Raw genomic sequence first — 22,044 nt, forward strand, 5'->3', positions numbered from 1 at the left:
GTTTTTTGAACATTAAAGCATGTCAGCATATTCTGTTACACAAAATACACAAAATAATGATCTTTAAAAAAAGCATCATATGACCCCTTTAACTTTTGTTTCACAGAATTTTTTTTAGAGTCCTTAAGGGGGATGTTTCCCCCCACTCTACCCTATAATGCAAATGTATAATGTAAAAATATACATTTATTACTATACAAGTTATTTATATTATTAGACTGATGTCCGGCTAAAACAGTTATTTTAACCCTTTCTTGGTATTTTTTGAAGATAGTCGGTAAAGCTTTCCCAGACTCCTTTTCCTTTTTTTTTTGCCCTCCTGGAGGAAAAGATTTGAGTGGAATTGATCATTTAGCTCATTTGTAACTTCAGTTTTCTCTGAGTTCTTTAACTAACAGTTAATAATAATTAGCCACTATAAAATTAGACATGTTCCTCCATTCACTGTGTTTTATCAACGTGTTTTGCAAAATGAGCTGACAGAGGGAGAAGGTGAGCATTACATTTAGTTGTGTCACTGCACTGGCAATAACCATTTTACCACAATCAATTAGCTAACCACAACAAGCACTGGCTCAATAATAGACATCTTCAGCAGGGTTATTAGTATAAACCAAATCCAAAACCATAAAAATGTTACTTGAAATAAACATTACCTGAATTAAAATATTAATATTATATAAATATTTTTTAAGCTAGTTTCCAAAGCAACATTTCTCATTTTCATTTAGTTTAACTCAAAGTACTAAAAATAACTCAAACTGAAATAATATATGAAAATGACACTAGTCATCAGTAAACTAAAGAGGTCCATTAAGAGCCACTTAATTGATAGGAGAAATTATTAACTAATTCTGTCATTATTTACAAAAGATGGGACATTTTCAATAAATAAGACTTAAATTTCAGTCTGTTTCTCACACAAAGCTTTTGTGTCGTTTCAGAATAAAAGACACTTATAATAGGCAGATATGGCAAAACTTTGAATAGGCTACTTTCCAAATAAATTGTCAATTGAAATGGTAATAATGCCCTCTAGTGGATAAGCCTTGTCAATGCCATTCACAATCAAAAAGCCCAGCACAGCGAAGCCGTCCGTCATTTGTAATGATAATAGTATTATCACTTCGTACAAAATGACTAAATGAAATTAAAATTAAAACATGTGTGGTGTGTGTGTATATACTATGTATAAGTATATATATATATATAATAGTTTGAAAGTCTGCTGCTGCGCTGATAATGTACCGAGTACTTATGATGAGTAGCGATATTGAATATTTGATCGACAACAGATTTACCAGGCTGTCATTAAAACAGTATATATACAAATGTAAAAAAAAAAAAGGGAAAACAGCCTAAGCTGGATAAAGGCTACAGCAGTCAGCTTAAAGGTTGGGTATGTAATTTTTCAAAAACGCTTTAGAAAACTGATTCGGGCCGAATAGCAAAACAAACTTGTAGCCAATCAGCAATAAGGGGCGTGTCTACTCGTGATGTGGAGGAGAGAGCTTTCAGTGCACGGGACGGAAATTAGCCGAGCTTTCCAGCGCTGGAGAGAACTCAAGGCCGACGTTTGCTTTGTTTCTTCTCAATAGATGAGTAACACCGTGTCTACAACAGCTAAAGTCTGCCTACACTGGACGCGATCAAACGACCGTTGAAAACCATTTGAAATTTGTGTCGGCACGTCATAAATAGAACCCGGCAGCAGTTTTCTGTCGGGGATTTGTTGCGCCACGCCGATGTAGACACGGTGTAACATTGGTTTTGCTTTGTTTCACAGAACTAATCGTTGCCTGGGTTGCGTACGTATGTGTGGGGCGGAGCTATCAAAATAGGGGCAAGACCCTTTTGGGGTAGGGGCGTGTTTGTTTTGGTGATTTCAAATATCAACATTGGCTACCAGAAATCACTTACTCTGCCTTTAATTAAATGGCGCAACAGGCAGCTCTTTTTTAACACAGAGTTTTAAGAAGGGATGGATGTTTGCTTCAAGTGATAGGCCAGGTACGTGAAGTTATATTATCTTGCTGTATGTGTATCGTTTTCTTTATGTTTTCTGACTAAAAGCAACCAAAAAGCCATTTTAAAGTGGTTAAGCAAATAATAATAATAATAATAATAATCAGCAGGGAACCCAGACCAATACAATTAGCGTGCCTCTTCTATTTTAAACCCCACGAGCCGCCACTGGTTTTCTACATTTACTCAGTCATAATAGCAAACACAGCTTATTTCAATACAGTCTCCATTTCATGACTTTTAGAGAAGGCAAGAAACCAATAGTTTCCTCACTCTAACTAGGTTTTCACACCTTAAGGAGGTGGTTTCTGTTGTATGAGCAGAGCATGACAAAGTGCAGTTGTTAGTCATTTAGTTTCATTAATCTGTATGAATGTTTTGTTGAATAGACACAATTATAGTAGACGCTAAGAACAAACTGTGTTAAAAATAGTTTTAATCTAATATGCAGATGTTAAAGTTATGTCTTTACTGTCCTCCATTCACACCCAGAAGATCTCCATTTAACAGCATCGTCTCTTCGGGATGTGATATCTGTCATTTCTTGCATTTGTTCAATTTCCCAACATGAAATATGTCCTAAATTAAAGTGATAGCTCACCCAAAAATTACAATTCTGTCATCATTTACTCACCCTCAAGTTGTTCCAAACCTGTTTGAGATTATGGGTAGCCAAACAGTTGCTGGTTCCCATTGACTTCCATAGTATGGAGAAAAAAAAATACTATGGAATTCAGTTGGGACCAGAAACTGTTAGGTTAGTCATTTTCTTCAAAATATCTTTGTGTTCAGCAGAAGAAAGAAATTCATACATGTTTGGAACAACCCGAGGGTGAATAATAAGTCCAGTGTGTTTAGTGTATCTCTTTATTCACACACTCATAATTTATACACATTTCTTTAAATTGACACTGATTAATCTGAAACCAGAATTACATTTTATGATTTAGGTGTACAGAGAGAACTAACACATTCATGTTGACCTGAACTTTTGTTATTACTGTATGTAAGTTACTTCATATACTTTCAAAAGCTTGGGGTCAGTAAGATTTTGTTTTGAAAGAAGAGTCTTATGTTCACCAATACTGCATTTATTTGATCAAAAATACAATCAAAAACTGTAATATTGTGAAATATTATATAAGTACTAAATTAGATCATTTGCATGTAACCATATTAGTTATTCATTTAATGCAGCCTGTAAAGTCACCTTTAAAGTGCCATTAAATGGTAAACATTAGAGTCCTGGCAGTTCCTTGCTTATATTTAAGATTTGTTGTCCACTCTCTTTGCTGGCCTCATAGAGTGAGAATCCCTGGATCTTGCCAGTCAAGCAGACAGGCCTACAAATGAATGATTTGAATGCTAGTCTGTAGTTCCTCTGTTCACCGAATGATGGCGCTGTGAAGAATGCTGAACGTTTTCAGAGCAACGTGTTCACCGTCCTGTAGGTGAAGTAGAGGACAAAAAACACACAAATAAGGCTCGACCTAAAACTATGCTGATAACAGGTATGAATATATTCATAATGTGATTATTCTGCAAGTATGGTTTTGAACAGATGTTGCATGCTTACTGGTAGAGAGAACCGCTCAGTACATCAAGAATTCCACCTAAAATCAAACAAACATTCCAAAAATATCATCCAAAAAAGACAAAGTAATTACATAACATATATATAGCTAACAAATAATAGTGTTTGGTTCAGCGTAAGCTAAGTGAACTTTGATACTCTCAAATTAATCAAGAGTGTGCATCCTATTAATAGCAGCATCATACCTGGCTGGCAGACTGTTTCACAGATCACAGGACAAACGTAACAATAGGAACAATCCTGTGGAAGAAGATAAGAGGGTAGGTGATGCATAACGTGCATAGATGTTTGTTTTTGTTGTTGTTAAATGAGGTGTAGTGTTCAGGTGTTCACATACATTTGGCCTTTATTAATATGAATTTTGATCATATTAAGAAGAAGAAAACCTACTTCGCAGTGATTGCAGTGTGCTGACGTGTCCCCTTCCTCACAGGGACATTTGTCACAGGTACCGCAGTGCTGAGAGGTGGACAGAGATAGAGTAGTAAGCTACACCTCTGCTCTTTACTGGGGAGGTTTAGGAAGGGATCACACCAAATCTATGCTTAAGTAAGTTCATGGGTTATATTAAAGTTCAGTTGGTTTTGCGTGTGCTAAAAATAGGTGAAATGATCACCTAAAAGTAGTTGAAAAATATGTACCTCATGCGCTGATCATCGTCATGATGATGTCATCAGGTTTAAAAATGGATTGATTTCCAGTGACATTCAATCAAAATACTGCAGACTATTAATAATTATTTTATCAACATCAACAAAAGTAGTCTTTTCACTGCAAAGCTGCATCTGACGTAGCATGATTATTAAATGCTGCTTAAAAGGTGACATGCATATATTTTCACAGCAGTCGCATGATGCTGCATACCCCGTAAATAGCCTACATAACGTATATAAATTATAGAATTAAAGGAATTCATTATATAGCAGAACTGCAATATTATGACAAATTATTGTTGATTATTGCTTCTGAATTTGTAATGATGTAAATGAGCACTTTTTTGTTTATGAAGAGAAAATCCGTGAGACTGCAGGATTCAGTGAGCATACTGAACAAACTCTGGCATTTTCAATGGATTTCTTAATCGCTGCTTACTAACATAAATGGCTTTAGTAAATGGCAATAAAAATTGTCCCTTATTTAAAGGATTAGTTCGCTTCCAGAATAAACGTCACTTTCCAACATGTCTAAGTAATGTGTGAAGTCATGGACGCGCATCGTAGAGCTAGTGCAAGATGAGCATTTGTGATTAAAAAGTATATAAATTTTTTTTTTTAGAAAATGATAATCGTTTGACTCTTACTCCTCGGCTGGGATCGTGTAGAGCCCTTTGAAGCTTCATTGAAACCGCAATTTGGACCTTCAACCCATTTATCCCTGTTGAAGTCCACTATATAGAGAAAAACCTTAATTTCTTTTTGACTGAAGAAAGAAAGACATGAACATCTTGGATGACATGGGAGTGAGGAAATTACCAGGAAATTTCTATTCTGGAAGTGAACTAATCCTTTAAACTTGGGTGCATTTTTGCCCCAGTCCCAGTTAAAAACTCTCTTAAGATGAGTAGGAACTGGAGCATGTGTGAGTCAGTAATGTAAGTGCAGTGTGGTAGAAGCGTGGTTACCTCACAGACTGAGCAAAGTGCACAGAAAGAGCCTGAGCTATACATTAAATCCTTCGTGGAGACCAACTCTTCTCCCTCTACATTTTCCTCACTGGCAGTTTCTACATAGAGAGAGAGAGAGAGAGAAAAATTAGGTTTAACAAAGATCTTAATATTGCTGTCAAAAACAGCCCGCAAAAAGATTGCAATCTAGGTTTTCTATACGGTGATTTGCAGTGACAAATCAATAATTAAAAAGAAGAATATGAAGGAGAGAATGGTTGCTTTTTGATGTTCTGTTGCAGGTATATTATGACTCCTCCCCCTGAACTTTCAGTTGCCCTGTATTGTGCTCTCTCATTGGCTGTAGGTCGTCGCCAAGCGGCAACCCACCGGTCCTTCCGGAAGTGACTAAAACTGCAATTCATCGACTGGCCGCTAGAGGTTGGCTCCAAAAGGGAGTCAGCCCCATAGACTCCCCATGTTAAAATGCTAAAACTGCTTACCTCAAGCTCTTATCCCTTCCTCTTTTGCCGCTTCCACTTTTTTTCCACACAAATAAAAACTACGACTGCTAAAGTGTGATTTATCATGGTCTTTTTGTTTAGCACTAGCACATGCTAATGACGTTTTATTCTTCTATAGTAATGTGTGTCGTTGCGTATGAGTCCATTGGTGTCATCATCGTACAGTCTACACGCATCGTAGTCAAGTTTAATAGATCCATGTGGAACAGTGTGGCATGCAATGATCTTATTGGATTGCTAAAATCATGCAGTGTGTCTCGGGCTTACAGCAGGGTTTGTCCAATTCTGTTCCTAGAGTGCCGCCTTCCAGCAGAGCTTAGGTCAAGCCCTAATTAAACACACCTGAAACAAGCAGGATCACTAGACACTTCTAGGCAAGAGATAAACTTTGTAGGACAGTGGCCCTCCAGGAGCAGGATTGGGCACCCCTGGCGTTCCTTAATACTCCATCTTACTACCTTCTTGTTGTTTACTATAGGGAGACGTCCACGCCAGGATACCTACACTCACAGTCTTTCTATATCTGTTGGAACTGCCAGTTGGCTGACTTTATCCCAGCCTTGGTCAGTCAGTCAAACCTCTTAAAATGTTTTGGTCTGACAGACATGGATCTGCACAGACAACATGGCAACTCCCTCAATCCCGTCTTCAACTTTGGAAATTCATTCCCCTCTCTTCTCTCTGCAAAAACACATCCTTAGAATATCAATTACTGCTACTGCCAGAGTTTCACAATGTCTCTGTATTGACTTTAACGTCCACTGGGACAAACCTCAACCAGCTGACTTCCTAGAATTTCTGGCCTCATATTTCGCTGCAGCACACAATGCAAGCAAACAGGCTCACCCATAACTGTATACCTAACCATAATCTTGTTGCTTTCTTACATTTCTCTAACACCTTTTTCTCCAGTTGTCTGTCATTCTCTCTGAATCACCGCTGACTTGAGCAAGTATCAATCTCTCATCTCCTCCCTCTCCTTTACTTGTTTCTGCTGCCAAAGTCACTAACTAACGAAACAAGATCAGCAACACTTCAGACACCTGCGGACTATTCACAGGATCTTGTACAAGAGATCTCTTCAACTCCATTCTATCATATCAATGCGTTTGGCTACTTTCCCACTATATTTAAGCAGGCCTGGATGACCCCACAACACTTACCCTACAACAGTTGAAAGCTACAGACTAGTGCTGTCAACTTTTCTGTCAAGGTATTGAAAGATTTATGTTTAGTCAGCTCTAAGGTTTCCTGGAGAGAATATGTGTCAAAGTCACATCGGCTAATCATTGGGGTGCAGGTTTCAGTGCTTGGTCCTTTCTTTTTCTTAATGTATACTTTCTGTTCTGTTCTCTTTCTGCTTTTATTACTTGTTATTTTTGGACCCTGCAGGTAGACACATTTATCTAATGTATCTACTATTAAACACTATTCTTGTTTATTGAAAATTTATATAAAATGAATGCTAAAAATGTGTGTAATTACAACAAACCAAGACGACTTTAATTATTCTGTTTACATTAACTCAAAATCTCCCACCATCTAGCATTAAAATGAATTGCAATGACTTGCCACCCTGGGTCACATGACTATAAAAAATACAATTACTTCTTTGAAGTGTCCCTTCTCTAAAGGACTTGGTGAAGGGCCCATTGTGAAGGAATTTAATTGTTCACTTTTTTTTGTAACGCCTCAACAAATAGTGTCCCTTTCTCAAAGTGTCTTTCATATGGGTGCAAAAATTGAATTATTTTACTCATCTTACAGCTAGTTGACATTTGCCCCTGAGATAGATACGGATGCTTTGTTCATTTTTAGATGGCAGCTAAAACTCAAATGCACTTTGGTGCTTGTGAATTTTATGTTGATAACAAACTCTAGGTTTCAGAGTTGGCCAAACAGTCGAGTATATGTAACGCATACGCCATGTGTTAGGTTCATGTCAACAACATTCAGCCAGAAAGGACTTAAAGTGGTTGGAATATTTCAGCTGCTGTAGCTGTTCTGATATAGTGAGCTATTTTAGAATGTGTGACTTCATAGACTCACTGAGAGGCATTATGTTTTAGAACGTGTCATTTGCGGTGAAGACTAACCATTTTTATAAAGTACATTATCAGTATTAATGATTGATGAGTTGTAGTAAGTAGTATGTTAAAGTAATATGTTAAAGTAAACATTACTCAGGAACTTAAATACGGTATGTATTACCATTAATATTATTTTTTATAATCATCCTTAAGAAAACTTCACGTGTCAGTAAAATTTACTTGAGAATTTCTACTTGAAGTTTCTGAGTTAGTTGTTTCCTAGCTTTTTTCACGTAAAAATACTCTAAAAATATTTCTGTTTTCAGTGTAAGTAAAATCACTTAACATTGATTGTGAAGGCTATTTAATGATTAATTCAGTAGTTACCTTCAACAGTATCTGTGGTCTCCTCATCTTCACCTTCATCTCCAGCCTCCTCATTATCTTCATCAGCAGTTTCCTTCTCCTCATCTGCCTCTTCCTCACCTGGCGCTCCCTCATCCTCTGCAGCTGTTTCTTCTTCCTCTGTTATCTGTTGTGCTGAATCCTCTTCTTCTGCTAATCCTTCCTCTACTTCTACCTCCTCGTCCTCTGCCTCCTCCTCCTCTTCTGCTACTTCTACCTCTTCCTCTGTGTATTCCTCCTCTTCATCTATTACTCCTTCTGCCTCATCATCTTCCTCTGCTACTTCCTCTTCATCTGCTCCCTCTTCTGCCTCATCCTCTGCGGCTGTTTCTTCTTCCTCTGTTATCTGTTGTGCTGAATCCTCTTCTTCTGCTAATCCTTCCTCTACTTCTACCTCCTCTTTCTCTGTATCCTCCTCCTCTTCTGCTACTTCTACCTCTTCCTCTGTGTATTCCTCCTCCTCTTCTTCCTCTGCTGCTTCCTCTTCAGCCTCATCCTCAGCTTCTGCCTCAGCTGATTCTGCCTCCTTAGTTATCTCCTCTTCTGGTGTCACCTCTTCCTCAGAAGCTTCCTCTCCATCGTCTTCATCTTCCTCTGCTTCCCCATCTCCTCCCACGTCTTCATCTACTTCTTCAGATACATCTCCAACCTCCTCCTCATCAGCCACCTCCTCTTTCTCACCTCCTGTAGGGTCCAGACCGCTCAGCACCTCGGCTTCCTCACTTCGCAGCCTTTCTTCAGCCTGCACAGAATCCCTGAACGGTCCAGTGCAAAGCAGAGCTACGATAAGCCCCAACAGCCAGCTATGTGAAGCTACCATCTTGCAGTCGCTCCCTCACACAAATACAGTCAGTTTATAAAAAATGTGTTCGTATCCACCCAAGAGGAGCGGTTTCTTATGGGGTTCAATGATCCAAGATCTTTAGATCTTTGGACCAAGTACTTGGAAGTGCAGACGCTGGATCCACCAGAGGGAATTAGAGAGGTAGTTGAGTGAGAGAGGGGGCTGGTCTCTGTTGTACGGTCACATGCACACTCGCACCATTCGGCTAATCATTGGGGTGCAGGTTTCAGTGCTTGGTCCTTTCTTTTTCTTAATGTATACTTTCTGTTCTGTTCTCTTTCTGCTTTTATTACTTGTTATTTTTGGACCCTGCAGGTAGACACATTTATCTAATGTATCTACTATTAAACACTATTCTTGTTTATGAAAATTTATATAAAATGAATGCTAAAAATGTGTGTAATTACAACAAACCAAGACGACTTGAATTATTCTGTTTACATTAACTCAAAATCTCCCACCATCTAGCATTAAAATGAATTGCAATGACTTGCCACCCTGGGTCACATGACTATAAAAAATACAATTACTTCTTTGAAGTGTCCCTTCTCTAAAGGACTTGGTGAAGGGCCCATTGTGAAGGAATTTAATTGTTCACTTTTTTTTGTAACGCCTCAACAAATAGTGTCCCTTTCTCAAAGTGTCTTTCATATGGGTGCAAAAATTGAATTATTTTACTCATCTTACAGCTAGTTGACATTTGCCCCTGAGATAGATACGGATGCTTTGTTCATTTTTAGATGGCAGCTAAAACTCAAATGCACTTTGGTGCTTGTGAATTTTATGTTGATAACAAACTCTAGGTTTCAGAGTTGGCCAAACAGTCGAGTATATGTAACACATACGCCATGTGTTAGGTTCATGTCAACAACATTCAGCCAGAAAGGACTTAAAGTGGTTGGAATATTTCAGCTGCTGTAGCTGTTCTGATATAGTGAGCTATTTTAGAATGTGTGACTTCATAGACTCACTGAGAGGCATTATGTTTTAGAACGTGTCATTTGCGGTGAAGACTAACCATTTTTATAAAGTACATTATCAGTATTAATGATTGATGAGTTGTAGTAAGTAGTATGTTAAAGTAATATGTTAAAGTAAACATTACTCAGGAACTTAAATACGGTATGTATTACCATTAATATTATTTTTTATAATCATCCTTAAGAAAACTTCACGTGTCAGTAAAATTTACTTGAGAATTTCTACTTGAAGTTTCTGAGTTAGTTGTTTCCTAGCTTTTTTCACGTAAAAATACTCTAAAAATATTTCTGTTTTCAGTGTAAGTAAAATCACTTAACATTGATTGTGAAGGCTATTTAATGATTAATTCAGTAGTTACCTTCAACAGTATCTGTGGTCTCCTCATCTTCACCTTCATCTCCAGCCTCCTCATTATCTTCATCAGCAGTTTCCTTCTCCTCATCTGCCTCTTCCTCACCTGGCGCTCCCTCATCCTCTGCAGCTGTTTCTTCTTCCTCTGTTATCTGTTGTGCTGAATCCTCTTCTTCTGCTAATCCTTCCTCTACTTCTACCTCCTCGTCCTCTGCCTCCTCCTCCTCTTCTGCTACTTCTACCTCTTCCTCTGTGTATTCCTCCTCTTCATCTATTACTCCTTCTGCCTCATCATCTTCCTCTGCTACTTCCTCTTCATCTGCTCCCTCTTCTGCCTCATCCTCTGCGGCTGTTTCTTCTTCCTCTGTTATCTGTTGTGCTGAATCCTCTTCTTCTGCTAATCCTTCCTCTACTTCTACCTCCTCTTTCTCTGTATCCTCCTCCTCTTCTGCTACTTCTACCTCTTCCTCTGTGTATTCCTCCTCCTCTTCTTCCTCTGCTGCTTCCTCTTCAGCCTCATCCTCAGCTTCTGCCTCAGCTGATTCTGCCTCCTTAGTTATCTCCTCTTCTGGTGTCACCTCTTCCTCAGAAGCTTCCTCTCCATCGTCTTCATCTTCCTCTGCTTCCCCATCTCCTCCCACGTCTTCATCTACTTCTTCAGATACATCTCCAACCTCCTCCTCATCAGCCACCTCCTCTTTCTCACCTCCTGTAGGGTCCAGACCGCTCAGCACCTCGGCTTCCTCACTTCGCAGCCTTTCTTCAGCCTGCACAGAATCCCTGAACGGTCCAGTGCAAAGCAGAGCTACGATAAGCCCCAACAGCCAGCTATGTGAAGCTACCATCTTGCAGTCGCTCCCTCACACAAATACAGTCAGTTTATAAAAAATGTGTTCGTATCCACCCAAGAGGAGCGGTTTCTTATGGGGTTCAATGATCCAAGATCTTTAGATCTTTGGACCAAGTACTTGGAAGTGCAGACGCTGGATCCACCAGAGGGAATTAGAGAGGTAGTTGAGTGAGAGAGGGGGCTGGTCTCTGTTGTACGGTCACATGCACACTCGCACCATTCAGAGAATGGTGTAGAACAGAGGAACATACTGAGATGATTGACAGGGCCACATGCACAAGACACACTTCTAATGCCTTTTATTATTACTTCTTTGTCTATGTGAGAGAAAATTAGATAAATAGAAGTGCTCATGAGTAATGGAAGATTATAGGAAGGCACAAATCAACTTTAGGACCAACATTACACAAACATAGACCCAACCGAGTGAAGCCAGTCCCATTTTGACCCTCCTTAGGCCTGGCTGGGTCTGGTGGGTGGGAAGCTATATAAAGAGGCTCTCAATAGTAGTAGTACACTGAATGATCTGACCTTCAATAGATCACTCAGCTGCTGAAACACCATCCCTCCCTCACTCGCTCGCGCTTTCCCTATATCAGGTCCTTTTCTAAAGGTCACCTCTATACATCTTAATCACTGCATACCCTGATATCTACTGCTGTATGCACCTGCTCCCATTTACGTCACCAGATGGTGAAAATGAAATGGATTTGTATTCACTTTCAAGAAGATTTTAATCTAAGCACTCTCCACAGGTTCCTCTAGAAGTTTTTCTTTCCTGACTCATGCCGGAAAACTAGGGCACTTTTTGTCCACAAAATGATAAGAACACATACAGTATATATACCTTCTTTGGGGAGTATTTTCACTTAAGCGTTGCAAGCCATGCTTGTTTTCTCTCGTCAGTCTTTGACATTGAATGCAATCTGCTAATCCTTCCTCTACTTCTACCTCCTCTTTCTCTGTATCCTCCTCCTCTTCTGCTACTTCTACCTCTTCCTCTGTGTATTCCTCCTCCTCTTCTTCCTCTGCTGCTTCCTCTTCAGCCTCATCCTCAGCTTCTGCCTCAGCTGATTCTGCCTCCTTAGTTATCTCCTCTTCTGGTGTCACCTCTTCCTCAGAAGCTTCCTCTCCATCGTCTTCATCTTCCTCTGCTTCCCCATCTCCTCCCACGTCTTCATCTACTTCTTCAGATACATCTCCAACCTCCTCCTCATCAGCCACCTCCTCTTTCTCACCTCCTGTAGGGTCCAGACCGCTCAGCACCTCGGCTTCCTCACTTCGCAGCCTTTCTTCAGCCTGCACAGAATCCCTGAACGGTCCAGTGCAAAGCAGAGCTACGATAAGCCCCAACAGCCAGCTATGTGAAGCTACCATCTTGCAGTCGCTCCCTCACACAAATACAGTCAGTTTATAAAAAATGTGTTCGTATCCACCCAAGAGGAGCGGTTTCTTATGGGGTTCAATGATCCAAGATCTTTAGATCTTTGGACCAAGTACTTGGAAGTGCAGACGCTGGATCCACCAGAGGGAATTAGAGAGGTAGTTGAGTGAGAGAGGGGGCTGGTCTCTGTTGTACGGTCACATGCACACTCGCACCATTCAGAGAATGGTGTAGAACAGAGGAACATACTGAGATGATTGACAGGGCCACATGCACAAGACACACTTCTAATGCCTTTTATTATTACTTCTTTGTCTATGTGAGAGAAAATTAGATAAATAGAAGTGCTCATGAGTAATGGAAGATTATAGGAAGGCACAAATCAACTTTAGGACCAACATTACACAAACATAGACCCAACCGAGTGAAGCCAGTCCCATTTTGACCCTCCTTAGGCCTGGCTGGGTCTGGTGGGTGGGAAGCTATATAAAGAGGCTCTCAATAGTAGTAGTACACTGAATGATCTGACCTTCAATAGATCACTCAGCTGCTGAAACACCATCCCTCCCTCACTCGCTCGCGCTTTCCCTATATCAGGTCCTTTTCTAAAGGTCACCTCTATACATCTTAATCACTGCATACCCTGATATCTACTGCTGTATGCACCTGCTCCCATTTACGTCACCAGATGGTGAAAATGAAATGGATTTGTATTCACTTTCAAGAAGATTTTAATCTAAGCACTCTCCACAGGTTCCTCTAGAAGTTTTTCTTTCCTGACTCATGCCGGAAAACTAGGGCACTTTTTGTCCACAAAATGATAAGAACACATACAGTATATATACCTTCTTTGGGGAGTATTTTCACTTAAGCGTTGCAAGCCATGCTTGTTTTCTCTCGTCAGTCTTTGACATTGAATGCAATGCATACTGGTTTGCTGGTGCTAAAAACAAATAATTTCCAGAAATTCCTTTATTAGCTTGACCTTGAGCTCTTTTTTATCCCAGTAGTATTCAAAAACGTTTTTGTTTAATTAATTTACGTTTTTGTTTTAACAATTTCCTGTGGAGACCGGAATAGGACAACAGTTCAATGAAACTTAGAATCCGCCAATGGGGCTGCTCATTGGTTGCTTAGAAGATTGGATCTCAGTGATCCATGAACCAGTGTCAATATGGTTTTAGAATTCTATATCTTGATTTCATGGGGTTTTCAAAGATCCTCAAGTATCCTGTGTGTGTTGATATATATATATATATATTTTTTTGCTTTGAAATCTTTACTGATTTTTAGACAAGTAAACATAACAATAACATTTATATTGTTAGTAATACAGTATTTTAAGATGAACACTTACTCAGCCAAAGCAACTTAGGTTTACTAAGATCCATGCATGATTTAAAATAAATAAATAAATAAAGTTGAAATGTATCAAACATGACACATCAGGTTCATCTTTCAATCATCATTGTATTATGTTGCTTTAAATGTTTTGAAATGTTACGTTAATCCAAGTCAGTACATGCAAGACAGTCTTATATACATATATATGTACTATTTAAAGGATTGTACTGTTTTGTGCATACTATATATATATGCTACCAGAATTTCATCAACATGTCAACATTCCTACTAGAGAACAGAACACACTGGATCACGTGTATACAAAGTTAAAGGGAGTTTACAAAGCGAAGTCCCAACCTCATATTGGATGCTCAGACCACATTACAATTTTTCTATACCCAACCTTCAAACAGAAGCTGAAACAGTGCTCTTTAAAGGAAAATCATAGAGTGTGGTTTGAGACAGCTGAACAAACACTGAAAGACTGCCTTGCATGTACTGTCTGGGATGTATTCAGAACAGCAGCAATACAACAGGACTCCACAGTCACTATTGATGAATATGCATCAACTGTTCCAGCGTATATCAGCAAATGCATATACAATATCATACCACAGAGGACCATTTGCACATATCCAAATCAGAAACCATGGGTTACTGCACAGGTACATTACAGTCTATGTGCTCGCTATGGCTTTTAAAACTGGGGACTCGGAAGCCTACTAAAAGTCAAGATATGATGTTCGCAAAAGCATTAAATCTGCCAAAGCATCCTACAGACAGGCTGGAATCTTACTATGCTGCACATGAATCAAGGAAAACGTGGCAAGGCCTAGCACACATCCCAGACTACAAAGGCCGGACATCTACAAACAGCTCTGCATCTCTGCTCGACGAACTCAACCGCTTTTATGCACGTTTTGAAGCCCTGAACAAAACTGGAAGTGACTCCTGATGAGGGGGAACGGGCACTGACGCTAACCCCCACACAGGTTTATAAGTCACTGAGTAAAGTGAACACACGCAAGGCAGCAGGTCCGGATAACATCCCAGGACATGTACTTGGGCTTTGTGCTTCAGAGCTGACCAGTGTAACCACTGACATCTTCAATCTTTCCCTCACAATGGCTTCTGCACTGTGTAACTGGATACTGAGCTTCCTCACCACTAGACCTCAACACGGCTGCCTCGGAAAAAACACTCCTCCAGCACCATCATTATGAACACAGGCGCTCCTCAGGGATGTGTACTCAGCCCGATGCTGTACACTATTTTCACACATGAAAAAAATCTGATCGTGATTAAACCAGAAAAATGTCAAATAAATGAACAAAAACAACTGTTAAAGTTTGGGCTCCTAAACATTAGATCACTCTCACCCAAAGCAGTTATTGTAAATGAAATGATCACAGAAAATAGTTTTGATGTACTCTGCTTGACTGAAACCTGGCTAAAACCTAATGATTATATTGGTCTAAATGAGTCTACTCCACCAAGCTACTGTTATAAGCATGAGCCCCGTCAGACTGGTCGTGGCGGCGGTGTTGCAACAATATATAGTGACATTCTCAATGTTACTGAGAAGACAGGATACAGGTTTAACTCATTCAAAATACTTCTGCTTAATGTTACACTGTCAGATATGCAAAATAAATAGTTTTGTCGGAGATTTTAACATTCACGTTGATAATAAAAAATGATGTATTAGAACTTGCGTTTACTGACCTAATAAACTCTTTTGGAGTCAAGCAAAACGTCACCGGGCCCACTCATCGTTTTAATCATACGCTAGATTTAATTATATCGCATGGAATTGATCTTTCTGATATAGATATCGTACCTCAAAGTGATGATGTTACCGACCATTTCCTTGTATCGTGCATGCTGTGTATTACTAATTACACCAAATTCTTATTTCAGGAGGTTGTTTGACTCACTTAGCAGTCATGCGCTTTAGCCTCTCAGAGTCAGTCCCTCTTCGTTTTTTGCTCTCGAGAGCCAGAAAGTTCTCCTTCTGGAAGGTCTCCCATTTCACCAGCTTGTTAGCATCTCTACCCTTCAACTGCAGTGCTGTTATAAAAGTCAAATGCACAAATTTTACTTTACGTCACATTTCATCTTCAACAAGTCTGCTTGAACTGCAGTTCATTTCTAACTTTACCAAATCGGTGGATTTTGGTGGATGGCACTTTGCGTAGGTTTCTTTTGATTAAGAGGTTGATGTGGGATAGGATGATGAAGGGTGGAGCGAGAGTAGGACGGGAATGATACTCCACTATCAGATTATACCGCTGAAACTTCCAGTATGTGTCGCTGTGCTCCTGAACCTTAGAGAAGGTGTAGCTACAGAAACAGACACAAAGAGAATAGAAATACATGGATGGATGGATAATTTGAGGGCTACATACAGCAGATGGATGACTAGACAAACAAATACCTGAATGTGGCGATGAGCAGGTTGACTAGTAGGATGTTGGTGACTAGTAGGAATATGACCAGCAAAATGACCACAAGCCAGTTGTGGCTGGTGTCTCTACATGGCTCTTTCCCTTCATTAATCAGTGTCAGATTATCTGTACAGTCTCTATCCCAATACTTGCCAGCTTAACACACACAGATACAATATAGTCAATGGATGTTAACAGAAAGTTTCAATTTAAAGGAATAGTTTACCCTAAAATGAAAATTTGTTGAAAATTTACTCATCCTCAAGCCATTCAAGATGAAGATGAGTTTGTTTCTTCATCAGAACAGATTTGGAGAAATTTAGCACTACTTCACTTCTGCTCACCAATGGATCCTCTGCAGTGAATGGGTGCCGTCAGAATGAGAGTCCAACCAGCTGATAAAAACATCACAATAATCCACAGGTAATCCACACCACTCCAGTCCATCAATTAACATTTTGTGAAGTGAAAAGCTATGTGTTTGTAAGAAACAAATCAATCATTAAGGCGTTTTTACCGTTTAACGTGCTTTCAGCTTAAATGAGTCCTCTATCCACAATATCAATTTCTCCAGTGAAAAGGTAATCTTGTTTCAACCACATATGTACAGTTCAAGAACTGTTTAAAAGCAAAAACAGTCCAAAGCGGTTCTAAACAAATATGTTGGTGAATTTTGATGTTAAAGGACAACAGGGGACATTTTCACTGGAGGAAGCACTGTTATGAATTATGGACTCGTATTTTGCCCAGAAACAACGGTGTACAGATAAAACACCCTAATGATGGATTTGTTCATTACAAACATGCAGCTTTTTGCTTCACAAGATGTTAATTGATGGACTGGAGTAGTGTGGCTTACTTGTTTAATATTGTGATGTTTTTATCAGCTGCTTGGACTCTCATTCTGACGGCACGCATTCACTGCAGAGGATCCATTGGATCCATTCTCCAAATCGGTTTCAGTGAAGAAACAAACTCATCTACATTTTGGGTCGGCACGTTTTCAGCAAATTTAAATTTTTAGGTGAACTATTCCTTTAAGTGTAAATCAGAAGTGAACATACGGTCTATTTCTTCCACAGGAATCTGTCCAAATATATGCAAATATGGTCTGTACAAGACTCGTCGAAACGCTCTTTCAGGGCTTGGGTCGTATTGGTATAATAGAGCTTGATTGGCCCCAGGAAGAAAGAACGCATCCTTTATCTGTAGTTCATTCAAAAGAAATATAAAGAGGAGTGAGATGTGAAAAGCATGAAAGCATGAAATCAATCTAATGTTATGCATTTTTTATCTGTAAACGGTTGACACAATGGAATCTTAGTGGTATTGAAGTCGTTTAGGCTTGGATGGCTTTTAAAAGCATGAAATTAATCTATATTTTTCAGGACGATTGCTTGAAAAGGTCTTGATTTTATGGTAATGCATTGCATGCATAATGCTTTTTGCTGGATGCCATCTATAGAGCTTCATTATCACTTTGATCACCTCTCTGATTGTCTCACCATTTTGCCAAGTATGATGATTTTGGGACCCAACTGTCTGTGAATGGCAAAAATGTGGATGAGTCGGAGCGTGAAGACCATGTAGTCCATACACAGTATATCGCGTCCCGTGTTGTACGACCAACTGAACATCCTGAGACGGGCATAAAAGTACACAAGAATATTGTTTCAGCATCTTTATTTTAGTCTTCAATGTCATGTGATCCTTCAGAAATTATTCTAATATACTGATTTGATAATATTTCTTATTATCGTCAAAACATTGAAAACAGTTTCTAAATATTTTTGTGGACTGTCAAGCATTACCTGCAGCACAATCCAGCGATAAAGAGGGAGATGGCAAGAACATCAAACTTATTCCAAACATCCTGAATATACAGCATCAACCTCTGACAAAACGTCTTACTGCCCACAATGAATGTCTGGGAGTGAAAGAGAACAAAGAAAATGAATCATTATACTTGACTGAAAATTCTTTCTTTGTATCACTTGTTTGATATGTTGTACAAGGAAAACCAGGAAGTGATTTGAGAAATGCAGCATCTACCTCTCGAATCTCCTCGCAGACGATCGTGAACACCCAGAAATACAGCAGATACTCAGAAACGGCAGGGCCTTCAGGCGGAGGTGGCTTGAAGTCGACCAAGAGCACGTAGGCGTATAGAAACAGGAAGAGGAAGTACGTCACAACATTGCCGATGAATGAAGTGACAGGGGCGTACCAGAACTGCGTCCAGCGGGAAAGCCAAAACGGGCGCTTCTTGGGTTGGGAATTTGTAGCAGTACCTGCTTACAGGAAGGAGTAAACAGGGAAGCCAATAAGGAAGACCTATTTCGGCCAACCTGATCAAGGACGAAAAAAAAATCATTCCAGTGGGTTTAAAAAAAAAAAAAAAAAAAAAGACCTTTTGTTGGTCACCTGATGTTATTTGAGTCCTCGTGATCGCCTTCACTGTTGTATACTCTGGTTCTGTTTGGGTCAAATTTGTGCAAATATTAGCAATAGATTTAATGAATTCTGTTATGATTTGTGGCATTAGTTGATTTGTATCGTCTTCTATCCTGTCATATAAAACTTACCAAATTGGCATGATGATATATATATATATTTTTTTTTTTTTAAATATATATATATATAGTATGAAGTTTTTTATATTTTAAAAGATGGGTTTGAGAAGTTTTGACAGGTAAGTAACTTCTCAATAAGTTAATTTTAGCAGGGTTAAACAGGTCATTATGGTAAATGCAAAAAAGTGGAGCACAGTGATAATGTAAGGAAAGATGCAAGGAAACTGAGGAAATTTACATTACTTTTCTGACTTGAAATCGATGAGGTTGGTGTAGACGAGAGGAGGAATGATCATCGTCAGCGCGAGTTTCCAGAGCTCTGTTCCTCTTTCCATGTCACCCCACCATATCTTAGACAGCAGGGACTAAAAAAAGACTGTTTATGAAAAACACTCACCTTATTTCAAACGAAACCGTGACTATCTGCATGCCGACAGACCTGTACTCCATCATTGCTGAAGAAATAACGGGCATCAGTGGCCATGGCCATCTTCAGACAGGTGGCGTCACCCCACAGATTAGACTTGCGGATCAGCAGCTTGTCGGAATAACTTGCTTTGGTTTGGTAGCACGTGCTAAACACATCTGTCAAAACAATTGCAGTGGAGAGAAGTTTCAACTTTCTTTTACCACTTAAGGCGTTTTTACCGTTTAACGTGCTTTCAGCTTAAATGAGTCCTCTATCCACAATATCAATTTCTCCAGTGAAAAGGTAATCTTGTTTCAACCACATATGTACAGTTCAAGAACTGTTTAAAAGCAAAAACAGTCCAAAGCGGTTCTAAACAAATATGTTGGTGAATTTTGATGTTAAAGGACAACAGGGGACATTTTCACTGGAGGAAGCACTGTTATGAATTATGGACTCGTATTTTGCCCAGAAACAACGGTGTACAGATAAAACACCCTAATGATGGATTTGTTCATTACAAACATGCAGCTTTTTGCTTCACAAGATGTTAATTGATGGACTGGAGTAGTGTGGCTTACTTGTTTAATATTGTGATGTTTTTATCAGCTGCTTGGACTCTCATTCTGACGGCACGCATTCACTGCAGAGGATCCATTGGATCCATTCTCCAAATCGGTTTCAGTGAAGAAACAAACTCATCTACATTTTGGGTCGGCACGTTTTCAGCAAATTTAAATTTTTAGGTGAACTATTCCTTTAAGTGTAAATCAGAAGTGAACATACGGTCTATTTCTTCCACAGGAATCTGTCCAAATATATGCAAATATGGTCTGTACAAGACTCGTCGAAACGCTCTTTCAGGGCTTGGGTCGTATTGGTATAATAGAGCTTGATTGGCCACTCCATACGCACTCAGCCACACCCCCAGGAAGAATAAGAAGAAGAATGCATCCTTTATCTGTAGTTCATTCAAAAGAAATATAAAGAGGAGTGAGATGTGAAAGGTCTCCAATTGTTGTTTCAATCTAATGTTATGCATTTTTTATCTGTAAACGGTTGACACAATGGAATCTTAGTGGTATTGAAGTCGTTTAGGCTTGGATGGCTTTTAAAAGCATGAAATTAATCTATATTTTTCAGGACGATTGCTTGAAAAGGTCTTGATTTTATGGTAATGCATTGCATGCATAATGCTTTTTGCTGGATGCCATCTATAGAGCTTCATTATCACTTTGATCACCTCTCTGATTGTCTCACCATTTTGCCAAGTATGATGATTTTGGGACCCAACTGTCTGTGAATGGCAAAAATGTGGATGAGTCGGAGCGTGAAGACCATGTAGTCCATACACAGTATATCGCGTCCCGTGTTGTACGACCAACTGAACATCCTGAGACGGGCATAAAAGTACACAAGAATATTGTTTCAGCATCTTTATTTTAGTCTTTTCGAAACGCTCTATCAGGGCTTGGGTCGTATTGGTATAATAGAGCTTGATTGGCCACTCCATACGCACTCAGCCACACCCCCAGGAAGAATAAGAAGAAGAACGCATCCTTTATCTGTAGTTCATTCAAAAGAAATATAAAGAGGAGTGAGATGTGAAAAGCATGAAATGAATCTATATTTTTCAGGACGATTGCTTGAAAAGGTCTTGATTTTATGGTAATGCATTGCATGCATAATGCTTTTTGCTGGATGCCATCTATAGAGCTTCATTATCACTTTGATCACCTCTCTGATTGTCTCACCATTTTGCCAAGTATGATGATTTTGGGACCCAACTGTCTGTGAATGGCAAAAATGTGGACGAGTCGGAGCGTGAAGACCATGTAGTCCATACACAGTATATCGCGTCCCGTGTTGTACGACCAACTGAACATCCTGAGACGGGCATAAAAGTACACAAGAATATTGTTTCAGCATCTTTATTTTAGTCTTCAATGTCATGTGATCCTTCAGAAATTATTCTAATATACTGATTTGCTGCTGATTTGATAATATTTCTTATTATCGTCAAAACATTGAAAACAGTTTCTAAATATTTTTGTGGACTGTCAAGCATTACCTGCAGCACAATCCAGCGATAAAGAGGGAGATGGCAAGAACATCAAACTTATTCCAAACATCCTGAATATACAGCATCAACCTCTGACAAAACGTCTTACTGCCCACAATGAATGTCTGGGAGTGAAAGAGAACAAAGAAAATGAATCATTATACTTGACTGAAAATTCTTTCTTTGTATCACTTGTTTGATATGTTGTACAAGGAAAACCAGGAAGTGATTTGAGAAATGCAGCATCTACCTCTCGAATCTCCTCGCAGACGATCGTGAACACCCAGAAATACAGCAGATACTCAGAAACGGCAGGGCCTTCAGGCGGAGGTGGCTTGAAGTCGACCAAGAGCACGTAGGCGTATAGAAACAGGAAGAGGAAGTACGTCACAACATTGCCGATGAATGAAGTGACAGGGGCGTACCAGAACTGCGTCCAGCGGGAAAGCCAAAACGGGCGCTTCTTGGGTTGGGAATTTGTAGCAGTACCTGCTTACAGGAAGGAGTAAACAGGGAAGCCAATAAGGAAGACCTATTTCGGCCAACCTGATCAAGGACGAAAAAAAAATCATTCCAGTGGGTTTAAAAAAAAAAAAAAAAAAAAAAAAAAAAAAAAAA

At 39.3% G+C, this 22,044-nt stretch overlaps 3 protein-coding genes and 1 long non-coding RNA gene across 6 annotated transcripts in view; all 4 read right to left on the reverse strand.

The window, feature by feature from the left end:
* Positions 1–3,194: 3,194 nt before the first annotated feature.
* Positions 3,195–9,142, reverse strand: LOC107598582 (sarcoplasmic reticulum histidine-rich calcium-binding protein-like). Of its 3 annotated transcripts, none has more exons than XM_016289963.1 (7): positions 8,831–9,142; positions 8,164–8,596; positions 5,241–5,341; positions 4,010–4,078; positions 3,805–3,859; positions 3,602–3,638; positions 3,195–3,470 (listed from the first exon to the last, which is right to left on the reverse strand). In XM_016289963.1, the coding sequence occupies exons 1-7, from the start codon at positions 8,999–9,001 to the stop codon at positions 3,449–3,451; spliced, it is 888 nt and encodes a 295-aa protein (XP_016145449.1). In that variant the 5' UTR covers positions 9,002–9,142; the 3' UTR covers positions 3,195–3,448. The 3 variants fall into 3 exon arrangements, with proteins under 3 accessions (XP_016145449.1, XP_016145448.1, XP_016145447.1); XM_016289962.1 differs by having other exon boundaries at positions 8,164–8,599; XM_016289961.1 differs by having other exon boundaries at positions 8,164–8,491; positions 8,672–9,142.
* Positions 9,143–10,353: 1,211 nt separating this feature from the next.
* On the reverse strand, positions 10,354–12,750 carry LOC107598632 (glutamic acid-rich protein-like). The gene is made up of 2 exons (XM_016290024.1): positions 12,159–12,750; positions 10,354–10,776 (listed from the first exon to the last, which is right to left on the reverse strand). The coding sequence occupies exons 1-2, from the start codon at positions 12,582–12,584 to the stop codon at positions 10,354–10,356; spliced, it is 849 nt and encodes a 282-aa protein (XP_016145510.1). The 5' UTR covers positions 12,585–12,750.
* Positions 12,751–15,868: 3,118 nt separating this feature from the next.
* LOC107598633 (transient receptor potential cation channel subfamily M member 4-like) overlaps positions 15,869–22,044 on the reverse strand; it is a 22,719-nt gene continuing 16,543 nt past the window's right edge. Inside the window, exons 16-22 of the mRNA XM_016290025.1 lie at positions 21,677–21,915; positions 21,436–21,551; positions 20,625–20,757; positions 20,151–20,325; positions 16,373–16,538; positions 16,097–16,278; positions 15,869–16,005 (exon numbers count right to left, since the gene is read on the reverse strand). Of these exons, the coding sequence (XP_016145511.1) occupies positions 15,869–16,005; positions 16,097–16,278; positions 16,373–16,538; positions 20,151–20,325; positions 20,625–20,757; positions 21,436–21,551; positions 21,677–21,915 (1,148 nt within the window). The remainder of the gene's footprint in view (positions 16,006–16,096; positions 16,279–16,372; positions 16,539–20,150; positions 20,326–20,624; positions 20,758–21,435; positions 21,552–21,676; positions 21,916–22,044) is intronic.
* LOC107598583 (uncharacterized) lies at positions 18,626–19,535 on the reverse strand. Its single transcript, XR_001610576.1, has 4 exons — positions 19,395–19,535; positions 19,199–19,320; positions 18,793–18,857; positions 18,626–18,673 (listed from the first exon to the last, which is right to left on the reverse strand). It is a non-coding gene; the product is annotated as an uncharacterized lncRNA (long non-coding RNA).

This window comes from Sinocyclocheilus grahami, unplaced genomic scaffold, assembly GCF_001515645.1.
Source record: "Sinocyclocheilus grahami isolate Dianchi unplaced genomic scaffold, SAMN03320097.WGS_v1.1 scaffold253.1, whole genome shotgun sequence".
NCBI classification, from domain to species: domain Eukaryota; kingdom Metazoa; phylum Chordata; class Actinopteri; order Cypriniformes; family Cyprinidae; genus Sinocyclocheilus; species Sinocyclocheilus grahami.

What these genes read in the sequence shown, in the direction of transcription:
- LOC107598632 (XM_016290024.1), bottom strand. Translation starts at nt 12,584, where the DNA reads ATGGTAGCTTCACATAGCTGGCTGTTGGGGCTTATCGTAGCTCTGCTT. An exon ending in AGGATACAGAGAAAGAGGAG is followed by an intron (nt 10,777 to 12,158) that starts GTAGAAGTAGAG and finishes GAGAAAGAGGAG; the next exon opens with GTAGAAGTAGAGGAAGGATT.
- LOC107598582 (XM_016289961.1), bottom strand. Translation starts at nt 9,001, where the DNA reads ATGGTAGCTTCACATAGCTGGCTGTTGGGGCTTATCGTAGCTCTGCTT. An exon ending in AGGCAGAAGCTGAGGATGAG is followed by an intron (nt 8,492 to 8,671) that starts GCTGAAGAGGAA and finishes GCAGAGGATGAG; the next exon opens with GCAGAAGAGGGAGCAGATGA. An exon ending in CACTTTGCTCAGTCTGTGAG is followed by an intron (nt 4,079 to 5,240) that starts GTAACCACGCTT and finishes TCCACCTCTCAG; the next exon opens with CACTGCGGTACCTGTGACAA.